A 12484-nucleotide genomic window follows, 5' to 3' on the forward strand; every position below is an offset into this window, starting at 1 on the left:
GCGATGAGAACTTGGAGTAACTTAGTGATTCGTGCCTGTCAAAAGCTGTTGTAGAAACCCCCAAAACCCGTAAAGCAACAGAAACTACTTTCGGTAACTTTTTTAACTTCCACCTCGCTCATTACCTTGCTTTGTTATCTCTTCATAGGATTTATGTATTTTTCAGAAGTCTTGTGCCGGTGTCCTTATTGCCAGCGTTGTCGTTGATTATATTTAATTGGCCGGACATTCTAATTACATGATCTTCTCAGAACAAAAGGGCTTCAAAAATACCAGACGTGTCAACAGGCATTTATTTCAACCTCTGTAATCTTCACTTTTATTAGAGGATATTAATTAGCATAAGGAATGTTAGAAATAATTCACTGGCAAAATGAAAGGCTTTCCAGATAACGTGGATTGGTTAAAAATGCTAGGAAGGCACCTGAGCCCTTACAGGAAGAGTGGTACAAGAATCAGATGCCCAGCCGCCTACGGCTCCCGGAGCACCATCTTTCCCTAAAATGACTTTTTAGAGGCTTGAGTGATTAATGTTCTATACCATTGTCTTACCATTCAATAGACATTTATATAGATATATATAGCCTATTAACAGTATTGGGGAAATTTGCATGCCGTATTAGCATCACGTTACTATTAGAAGGAGCTTTGTAGAGTCAGATATTTGATTAATCTCATTTTGCAACACTGTTGCAACACTCCCCTCTGCCAGGTTGTATGTGTGCTCACTGGTGCTAATCACCTCTTCCTGTAATTGGTACAGTTCCCTATCATGTAAGTTTAAGTACTTAAAAAACTCACAATGTGTACTTAAAATTAATTTTAAAAATGAAAAATATTCTAGCTTACATTTCTGATTTTTTCTTTTTTACAACTGCTTTGTACAGTTTATCTCTTCCCATTTTGGGTATCATCATAGTCTCAATGTAATTCAATTAACTATAATTATCCTCCTTTTGATGCTCAAATTATCCCAGTGTGACCCTTGTAAGCCTACTTCTTTCTTTACATCAGCATAAGATTTTATTTCTGGCAACAAGAGGTTCCGGCCAATCTTGATTTTTCCTTGTCGGAGGTCACGGAATCAACTACACTTCAAGGAACTATGGTTCCTTCTGATAGAGAATATATCTCACATACACACACAGACACACACACACACACACACTGATTATAATTAGGGTGGTGGGTAAATATTCTGTTGGACTATTTTTGCAGCATTTCTAGTTCACATATCATGCTGCTGAACCATACTTTTCCTTAATAGATTTTGGTTGCCCAAAATACTTCCTACTCCATTGGCATGAACCTTGACTAGACTTTCATGCCTCTTGTCCTCATCTGTCCAGCTTACGGCTATGAGAGACAAACCTATACTCAGATAGAGTCAGGATTATTGGCCCATTCCAGTGAGGGAAACTTCACCAGAGGAATTGTGTGGGATGTCCCTGGAAACACAGAAGGAGTTGTAAAATCTGGTAGAAGGATGGACTTACATGAAATTTAACGGAAGCAGTGTTCTGACAGATTCAAAGCATGGCTGTTTATAAAGAAGTTAACGTCAGATATGGACTGAAGAATAGTCTCAGGATCCTGTGTCTTGAAAACAACGAAGTTACTGGATGCGGATTGTTGTATTCAGGAGCCCCTTAAATGAAGGCTTTGTCCCAGGTTGGAAAGTGGGGTCGCTTCTTTGTGTCAAAGTGACTTAAATCGTCCAAGCAAAAGCAGGCTATTTCATTCTAACTGATATAACTTCAACAGCAAGGCTCCTAACAGTATATAATTTTAGAGAACAAAATTTTTCACTGAGTTAGAGGGTAGACACTCAAAACAGGGGATGGTTATTACACTTTACTGCAGCATACCCTTCGGGGGAAAAATATTATTTCCCATTAACTTTCTAGCTGGAGTTTCTACTCATTATCTCAGCCCAATAAATGGCCAGATATTTACATTCTTTACATCCGAGCTAAATCTTACTTTCTCATTCTGAATTATCCTAAATCTTAGAGTAAAACCTGTTGACTTAGTGTGCTTTTCTTTTATGTATGCTAGCTTTCTATGTAACCCTAATTAGTGTAATAAGCAGTGATCATCAACATGTGAACCACAAAGTCATTTGCCTGATAATGTGCTAACCTTACTCTGTCTCAAACAGCTATTGCTATTGCCATTTGAAACCACAATGATATTCCTGATTGTCACTATCAAGCTGCAGTATTTGCCTTGAAATCCTGCTCACTTCTGTCACCTCAGGCATGAGAGTGACCCTAGTCTCAATACAGTATATAAAAGGAAGCCCATTACTATATCCATTGGTAATAAAGTAAAAGTGTAGGCTGTGCAGTAAGCAATACCAAAAGGCTTAAGGAAGTTATAGTTAAATTCAAGTATGTAGCTATACAATAGGTTATTAAAAGTGGTGAAGTTTCAAGTATAGTAAACCATTAACCATAAAGAACATTTAGACAAATGCAGTATATAAACATAATTGCTTCCATGACAATTTAAGCATACTAGTCTCATTCTGCTATTAAGAAGATTAGGGGCACCTAGGTGGTTCAGTCGGTTAAGCCTCTGACTCGCAATTTCAGCTCATGTGATGATCTCAGGGTTGCAAGATCAAACCTGGCGCTGGACTCCGAGGTGAAGCCTGCTTGAGATTCCCTCTATGGTCCCCATCCCAAGCACACACACTCTCTCTCTCTTTCAAAATAAATAAATAAGCATTAAAAAAGAAAGAAAGAAAATTATATCCCAATTTGCTAGGTTATTTTTTAAAAAACAATTCTTTCCTATGGTGTAAGATTACTAAAGACAAATTAAAGGAATTGTTGCATTTTATAATTGAGAACATAATAAAAATTCAAGGAGACAAAGAAAAATTCAGTGTCTGGACGTGAGTAATAATCATCAATATCTAAACATTTCTTATTTGAGGGGCGCCTGGGTGGCTTAGTCAGTTAAGCGTCCGACTTTCGCTTAGGTCATGATCTCACGGTTCGTGGGTTCGAGCTCCGCGTCGGTCTCTGTGCTAACAGCTCAGAGCCTGGAGCCTGTTTCAAATTCTGTGTCTCCCTCTCTCTCTGACCCTCCCCCGCTCACACTGTCTCTCTCTCTCTCTCTCCTAGAAATAAAACATTTTTTAAAAAAATTAAACATTTCTTATTTGAGCTTAACTCTACCTTGCCTCTGCTTCCTTTCTTAGATACAATAATCTCATTGTTCTTTTCATGCCTAATAGTACTGATTTGTAGTCTGTACTTATTTCTACCATTTTCTGCTTGCTGCAGTCCTGTTTCTACTCAAGCCAACTCTATTAAGACAGAGCTCAGCAGATGCGTACTCCATTGACCTTTTCTCACTTATCTTCTTCTGTTTATTCATCAGACATTGACTGAAAGCCATAATGCGCCAAGCATTATTCTAGGCACTAACTAGGAGCTTGAAAATAGAAAGTGGACAAAATAAGGGCAGGAGTGCAGTAGAATGAGACACTAGAGATTCTTTCCTCTCCTGGCTAGAATTGAAGCGCTTACCACATGAATGCTTTGCATGGGTTAACTCCTTTAATCCTCTTGACAACCCAATGAATTAGGAACTATCTTCATCCCAATTTTTATGATGAAGGAACTCCATCAGAGAAATATTAAGTAACACAGCTAGTAAGTAGTGGACCTTCATTTTACTTCCTTGACCACAGAGATTCCTTTCTATTTCTACTCCTCTGACTGCTCCTTGGTCTCATGTTGTCTCTTCCTCCCTGTGCCATCCCATTCCTTTGGGGATGGCCTCCCAAATTATCTTTGTCCAGTTCAAATTCCAGTCATTTCTGCTTTATTATTTTTGTTTTCCCTTAAACACAAATTTTCTAGTACTGACAAGTTCTCTTTTTTGATCAACCAGTTCCTCTTCCCAACTGTCATCAGCCTCCTAGGGTAGACACCCTGAGGTCATACTGTCATTTTTTCTTCCCTTTTCTGAGATGTTATATCCTGTTCATCAAATCTCACATCTCGCCCTTCATGTCATCCATTCCCACATGCCCAAATTCTTTCAACAGCTTCCTAGCCATCTCCTCAACTGTAGTGTCTCTCTCCCACAATCAATCTTCTGCTTGAGAATCTACAATGGCTTCCTAACATCTGACTACAGAAAGGTCTCTATCTCTGCCTGGCTTTCAGCATTCTGCAAAAGCTGTACAACCTGGCTTATCCAACTTTATTTCCCACCACTTCTCAAAAAATAATCTCCTTTTTTCCCTGTTCCTCTCTCTCTTCTTTTCCAATGACTATTTGGCTACTGACCTCCTTATCAATTCCCACCTTGGCTATTAAAATAATGACTTGACCAATATGCTGCCTCCAGTTTGTTCTTTGGTTTATTCCTTTTTTTCTGCTTTCGTTCATCCAACAAAATGCTATACAAATGCCGGGAATATAAAAATGACTAGAACACAGTTCAAATCTCAAAAAATCTCACAGGGAGATTACAGATGACCACATATGTACCTATTTAAGTACTTCAGTAGGAGTATAAATAAAATGTAGTGAAAACCCAAAGAAAGAAGCAATTAATTCTCCTGAAGGTGATGGGGAAAACATTCACTGAAAAGGTAAAGCTGACCAGGCTGTTTGAGGACAAACATAATTTCATGAGGGGGTCTGTGGAGTACATTCCAAGTGACAGAGAAAAGCCAGAGCAGAGAGTCGTGGTATTAGACAATGACATACTTAAAGAGTTTGGCTTTAGTTTGCGAAATATGTATAATGTTTGGAGGGAGATACCATGAGAGGAGCAGAAAATGAAACCGGAAGATAAATGGATATAATTTGAAAAGTCTTACGTAATATGTGAAGGAGTTTTTCCATTATCCCCTAGGTAATAAAAACAAGTTTTGGTAAGTGTTTAAGCAAGGGAAGTGAAAGGCAGGGAAAGACAGGGTGACACAATCAGATTTATATGTTAGAAAAATTATGCCAATGAATCCAGTAATAGGACTAAGTCCTAAACTATAGCAGTCATGGTGAAAACAGAAAGGCACAGATTCCAAAGACAATTCAAGACAAATCAGCAGCGTTTGGTGACTTGTTAAATGTAGGGGCTGTGAGAGAAAAGCAATCCAAGAAGTTCTTAATTTATCCTACTGAGTAGATGACGATGCCTTTAAGCACAGAAAGAAATACAGAGGGAGAAACAAGTCTGTCAGAAAAAAATGAGTTTGGCCTGCAACCTGCTGAAATGGGGGTGCATATCTGACACAGAGTCCAGCCTGTGGTTGGAAATCTTTAGAGAACTCTGGGGCTTGGGGAGATGATCAAGATCCTAAGAAAGGATGAGGCTATCATTTGATCTAGTACCCTTTATTCTGATTCTGTTGCACTTTCTGATATTAAATTTAGTTTTCAAATTGGGTTTGGTATTTTTATTCACTTGGCAATTTTACTTTCAGCCTTAACTTGATAACCCCAAATTATGGTTTATCAGCCATTCTCTTCTGTGTTTAGAAATCTTACAGAATTGACTGAGGGTTGACAGAACAGATAAAATCAAATACCTGATGTTGTAAAGATTAGTGTTAGCTATAACCTCTCTTCAAGGTCAGAACCCTGCCCCCCCCAACCCCAGGCCTTGCCCCAACAGCCAGCCTATCTTTAACATCATTTTTATCTTTTTTCGTTTATTATTTATTGAGAGAGAGAGAGAGAGCACAAAGGAAGGGCAGAGAGAGACGGAGAGAGAGAATCCCAAGCAGGCCCTGCACTACCAGTGCTGAGCTACACGCAGGGCTCTATCCCACGAAGGAGGAGATCATAACCTGAGCCAAAATCAAGAGTCCGGTGGTTAACTGATTGAGCCACCCAGGCTCCCCTAACATCATTTTTAAACTACAGGTATGAAAATTAGGAAGACTTAGAAGTAGGTCTGGGAGCACCTGGGTGGCTCAGTTAAGCATCAGACTTCAGCTCAGTTCATAATCTCATGGTTCATGGGTTGGAGCCCTGTGTTGTCCTCTGCACTGATAGCATATAGCCTGCTTGGGATTCTCTCTCTTTCCCTACCTCTCTCTGTCCTCTCGCCCGCCACTCTCTCTCTCTCAAAATAAATAAATTTAAAAAAATTTTTTAAAGAATTAGATCTGTTTGAAGTTTACCTTTATGATATCTGTGGAAAGTGGATTTTGAAACATATTCACATTATAAATAACATTTAACATACACAGAAAGCAAATTATATAAACACCTTAGTAAAAGTCACAAAGGCAGGAAAAAATACATTAAATATAAATGATCCACTGGCTATTAAAGCATGTTTAACAGTCCCTCCACCAGGGTCTTTATTATCCAAGAGTTGGTAATAGAAGTATGTAAGAAATTAATAAAATAAAGAAATACACTTAAAATATCTATATGGGAGCATCTGGGGGGCTCAGCTGGTTAAGTGCTTGACTCTTAGTTTCAGCTCTGGTCATGATCTCGCCATTTGTGGGTTTGAGCCCCAAGTCTTGCTCTGTGCTGACAGCGCGGAGCCTGCTTGGGATTCTCTCCCTCTCTCTCTCTCCCTGCCCCTGCCCTGCTCCCACAAGTGCATGCTCTGTTTGTCTCTCTCCATCTTAAAAATAAATAAACTTAAAAATAAGTATGTAAGACAGTGATAAAACTACAGCTCTAAAATTCCGCAATCAGTAATTCACTTGGGCCCTATGCACAACTGCCTATCGGGTCAGGCAGCGAAGGCACAGGAGTACGGCGGGGGGCGGGCAAGGCAGCAGGGATGGGACTGGAGCTGCTGGCCTATGAAAGGGCACAGCTACTACTCCCAGGAGTGCTAGCCGAGTATTGCCAAATATTCTGACTTACTTTCAAGTGACTAGAAAATCTAGATTTTATATAAAATTTCCAGAGTTTGAAAATTCATGTGGACCTCAGCTCCGAGGTTTTATTACATATCCATTTAATCCACGTTAACATTTAATAGCTAATGAGGCTAAAATATTGACTAGGTTTTAAATCATTAATGTTTACCATTAAATATGATTTTAGAAATAAATAAGTTTCTATCTGTCATAATCTCATAAATATATTAATATCTAAATAGCACCATAATTTCAGCCTTTAGTGCTGCCAAACTTTTTCTAACAAATAAAAGCTGAATGGACAGAGTTTTATTTTTCAATTTTAATAGAAGGAAAAATGTGCTACAGAGAACAACTTTTAGTTTGTTGTAGCAGTTTGACAGAATCCAGAAAACATTCACACAACCAATGAATGTGCCAGACTCACAGAATTAACTACTTTCCATGGATGCAAAGATATTTGTCAATATTTGCCACTGTTCATAACTTAGTGGTATCTATTTTAAAAATACAGTCTCCGACTAGGTCTCATCGACAGCTCTAGTTAAGTTCACCTTGACCCCACAGGTGATTTTACTCTGCCCCCCACGAAGACCAGCTATGTAAATCTGGGGCCTGGGCACTCGGGTGCCGCCTTCTCTCATCGACTGTGTGCTGACATCCTTTGGTGGGTACACCTGTGAACAATTTTCTCTTCTCATGTGACTAAGGTCAGTTTGTACCGAATGAGTAACCTTCTGACGCAAATTGGCCTAAGAAGAAAGAAAATACACATGAATTAACGCATCTCTAAAGAAGAAATAAGTCAGCGGAATCTTTTTTCTCAGTCCACAAAGAAATTAGCCCTACAACACAACATTTTTCTACAAAACATTAAAACATAAGAAAAACTAGAACATAACATCCTTTGCCAAGAAGAAATTACATAAAATATTGAAAAAGGACCCAAAGAAAGAATGTACAGATTGAAACTTAACAGTGAGCCCAATTATGTATTAATATAATCTTCTAATTCCTTCATTATTATACTTTGAGATTCACACAACTTGGATTTTTCCACCATACTTGGTTTATGTTTTTTAAGATAAAAATTTAAGATTTCCTTTGTCTTTTTTAAATGGGCTTCACCCAAGACTTTTAACATAAAAAGTTCTGATGTCTTCAGGTTATATTTTACATGATTCTACATCTTGCTTGCTCTTTTTATGGATTACTAGTAAAGATGAAGTTAAACAGATTACTCAGGCTGGGAAGCAAAGAGGAGTTTTATTAAATGGAGATGAGGAGTTTGGCGCCTGGGTCGCCCAGTCAGCTGAGCATCCAACGCTTGATTTTGGCTCAGCTGGTAATCTCACTGTTCCTGAGATTGAGCCCCACATTGGACTGTGTGTGTGTCTGTGTGTGTGTGTGTGTAGCCTGCTTGGGATTCTCTCCCTCTCTCTCTGCCCCTCCCCCACTCACTCTTTCTCTCTCAAAATAAATAAACTTTAAAAAACAAACAAGCAAACAAAAAAGGAGACTAGGAGTTACTGAAGTAATGAAGAAGTCCAAGAAAAGAACTCAGAAGCATAAGAGCCTGTGGCTTAAAAAGGTAGACCTGGAATTAGAGGAAATATTCCAGATTTTGAGACACTGTGGGTGACTGAGAGCGAAAACTACTTCCCTCACATTGAGTTTATTGTCTACATTAATATGGCTTTGCTATTCCATTGTCTTCATTAGCATAATTTTGCCATTCCAAGAGACTCTTACCAAAGTAAATAACTTGACTGTTCACTACAGAACATCCTGAAAGACACACCTTCAATAGTAAGCACCAGCACACAGATTAAGCCCTAACATTCACTGCCCCATAAATCTTCACTTTCTATTCCCATCAGTGCTGGGTTGTTTTTTCATGATCCTTACCTAATCCAGTTCAAGCCCTCGTGCAATCCCCTGACCTACTCTTGGCTTTGAAAGACCTGCCTTCCACCAAACTTCACATTCTCAATACATTCTGACCTTGCTGTTCCCCCTGGAGACCCTGACTAGGTTCTGCTGAGGTGCCGGCTCCTCCTACAACTTTAAGCAGTACACTCAGTTTTTTCTTACCAGCACGTTGTACTGGTCATATATGGGGAGCTGGCATTCAACGTGATGCAATTCCAGAGGAGAATGAGATCTAAGGTGAGCCTCAGAATGATGTGAGGGTTGAGGATTGAGAAGAGAGTCCAGTCAGTATACAGTGCAGCCCCACGGAATACGCCATTCTTTTAACATTTCCAGTCCAGACCTAAGCTGGTACCTCTACCTCTCATATCCATCCAACCATCATTCCCCTCTTCTCCTTTACCTATTTATACCTCAGACCAACTTAAAATGTCACCACAGTCCATTTTTATTTCACATATATTCTACCACTTACCAAGAGGTATTGAAATATTTTTAGTGTATCAGTGTCGCTTGCTAGATGATTAGCTTCTGAAGAACAAAGTTGTAATATCTCTGTTACCTACTATATATCTGATGCGCTCAAGAGAGTTTTGCAGATAAGAGAAAAGAACATGGAGATGGAACTTCATGTACTACCAAAGAGTAACTGATAGGAATGCTAATGGAATGAGGATCTGGAAGATATACCAAGAAGCTGATCTATCCTCATCCCAGGAAATCAAGGGACTTAAAAGCTGCCACCACAAAGGGTGGCAAGAGAAATGTCATGGTTGGGGAAAAGCCTGTAAGACACTGAAAATACAAACGGACAAAGGCTAGACCTTATATGACAATAGAACTCAGACCCATAACTTCTGTAGCCGTAGCTATAAGCCCAGAACAGACAGAAAGGACTTGTCCAGCTTCCCTATTTTTTGCTGTCCCCCACCTTCCAACTAAGGACCAACCAGAGAAAGTCAACTATGCCTACCAAACCAATCACATAAGAGCCCCGACTTTGAGTTAGCCAGCTTCCATTTTCCCTGTGTCAATAATCTCCAATCAGAGCATGCTCGAAGCCTTCCCCTTTTTTCTACTATAAAGCTTTCCCACTTTCCCTGCCTGCTTTGGAGTTTCTGGCAACTGCCAGTGATGATGGCTGACTCCCTTGCTATAGCAAACTTTGAATAAATAGCCTCTGTTCTCATTTGGGTAGTCTTCATTTACTCCCATACCTGATTTCAGTTAAAGAGATGGATAAAATATACTAAGAAAAGGCTATAGATATAAAAGTTTTATTTCCTTCATACTCTAAATGCTTGTTGTCTAGCAACAAGCTAGCAACAAAATGACAAGGTACTGTAACAAGGGTGAGAGGGAAGAATTCCACTGAGTCACACAGGGATGAGATTTTCAAAGCTAAGCTTTGAGGGCAGGCACCTCTTATGATTAAGGTGACTGAGAATCAGAAGGGCAAGGGAGCTCAGTGCCTATAGAGAACATGCTAACAAGAGGGGACACTATCTGTGACATAAGAGAGGTAACATTTTGCTCCTACAAAAAAAAAAAAAAAAAGAAGAAGAAGAGAATACCACAAAAGACAAAGATATACTTTAAATGATTAGAGGAAGTTGAAAGTGCTCTAAATACTAAAATCTCATAGATGAGCACAATAGATGGATATAGAAAGGAAGAGAGAGCAACTACCTATGTTGTAGTCACTGGATGGTATAATTTGAGAATAGTTTCATGCTTCCATAGGTGCTTAAAATTAGAAGACAATCTTACCATGTAGAGCTGGCAAAATATTTGCAAAGAACTCTGTATATATCTAATTGGTTTATATAAATAAATTATCCACTCTGTGAGTAACAACACATTAAACTTCCCCAACCCAGAGCTCTCGGCCTTAGCGCCATCTTCCTGAAAACCCCCACACCATGAGAGCCAAGTGGAGGAAGAAGCAAATATACAGGCTGAAGCGAGAAATAAGAAATATAAGGCAGAACTCCAAGTAAATGGCCAGAGTGTACACCCATGGAAGCCACAGGAGCAGAAATTAGGAAAGCCAGAGGCCAGGGACACGTACAAATTGTTGGACAGAATTCCTATTTTCTAAAAATTGATTCAATGAATCTAGAACATCCATTGCCATCTTACTGCGACAACTACCCCTGAGACACCCACCCGGCTCATACCAAAACAATCCCTTTTGGTCCTGTGCCCTGGACCTGTAACTTTTGGGACTAATTCTGTTTTCGTTTGCGGCTAAATGTAACACATGTATAAAATATCATCTCTTCTGCTGTCTTAGGTGAAGAAAATAAAATTCCCCAACCTACAAATAATTTTAGAAAGTATTGCTACAAACCAATTTTATAGCTTTTCTTCTTAATTCCCATTCATTCCACTCATATGATCTTACAATCGTTGGTGGCAATATGTGCGTATCTGTCTGCGTGCTACTTTCACACTTTGTAATTGGTTTTATAGGATGTTTGTCAACATCTTTCATCTAAAGAAATGAAGTTTTGTAATTAGTATTTATTTTAAAAATCAGCATTATGTAGAGATAACTAAAAATACTTAAACTGACAAAAAGATTAGAAAAATAAGAATTTTTGACCATGGAATATACTTGTAAAGACAGCAGAGAAAATAAGCTTATAGTAGTGAGCTAAATGTGACAATTTTCCTGGGCAGTACAGCTTTCTTTGTACCTGACTTTGTGAACTAATATGGGAGGTACATTTTGGGAGGGGAAAACCTAACATCACTCACTCTTAAGCCAAATGCCTCTCTCCAATTTTCACAATAGGTAGCATACATGAATACTTTGTTGAAAACTGACTGAAGTTTAACATAGCCATTAAATATTAAACATGGATCACATCTGTGTAAAGTATCAAGACATCTTTAGGATATACCTAAACCCCAAACTATGCATACACATGGTTTTGTTTTAGTTGGATACTTTTATTTTCTGCTGGCGTACCCACAAGCTCACTATTAAAATATTAAATATTCACTCCAGGCTAAATAAGATACGATTATGCTATACATAAAGTTGCTGGAGGGGGTGGTAGAGGTTTAAGGAACTCAGATCATAGTGCAGAGGAGGGACAGATTAACTTTTTCTTCAATTCCTGTATAACTAACACAGTGTTATATTAGTTTCAGGTATATAATATAGTGATTCAACAATTCTATACATTACTCCAAACTCATCAGGATAAGTGGACTCTTCACCTATTTCACCCATCCCCCCACCTACCTCTCTTCTGACAACCACCAGAAGAGTTCTCTATATTTAACAGTCTGGTTTATTCTCTCTTTTTCTCTTTGCCCATTTGCTTTTGTTTCTTAAACTTCACATATGAATGAAATCACATGGTATTTGTCTTTCTCTGACTGCCTTATTTCACTTGGCATTATATCCTCTTGATCCATCCATGTTGTTACAAATGGCAAGGTTTCATTCTTTGTTATGGCTGAGTAATATTACATTATATATATATATATACACACATATATATATATGCATATATATGCATATGCCACATAAGATTAACTTACTCCAAATCAAACAACAGATAATCACTGATTGCCTACCACCTAACATAAGATACAATTTTTTGCCTTCAAAACGATGTTATGATATAGTTGAGTAGATAAAAACATGTTGCAAGATAATTAGCAATATTACACAGT

The 12484-nt window shown here is 38.5% G+C and overlaps 1 protein-coding gene across 13 annotated transcripts in view; it reads right to left on the minus strand.

Annotated features, from left to right (window-relative positions):
• Window positions 1–7149: 7149 nt before the first annotated feature.
• Window positions 7150–12484, minus strand: part of CFAP206 (cilia and flagella associated protein 206) — a 72970-nt gene continuing 67635 nt past the window's right edge. For 12 of the 13 annotated variants that reach the window (XM_077750303.1, XM_077750304.1, XM_077750308.1 and 9 more), the window contains 2 exons: window positions 11145–11288; window positions 7150–7611 (listed from right to left, as the gene is read on the minus strand). In XM_077750303.1, the coding sequence (XP_077606429.1) occupies window positions 7381–7611; window positions 11145–11288 (375 nt within the window). In that variant the 3' untranslated portion in view covers window positions 7150–7380. The remainder of the gene's footprint in view (window positions 7612–11144; window positions 11289–12484) is intronic. The other variant, XM_077750314.1, reaches the window with a different exon arrangement.

The sequence above is a fragment of the Crocuta crocuta genome, unplaced genomic scaffold (assembly GCF_008692635.1).
Source record: "Crocuta crocuta isolate KB4526 unplaced genomic scaffold, BGI_CrCroc_1.0 scaffold9, whole genome shotgun sequence".
NCBI lineage: Eukaryota > Metazoa > Chordata > Mammalia > Carnivora > Hyaenidae > Crocuta > Crocuta crocuta.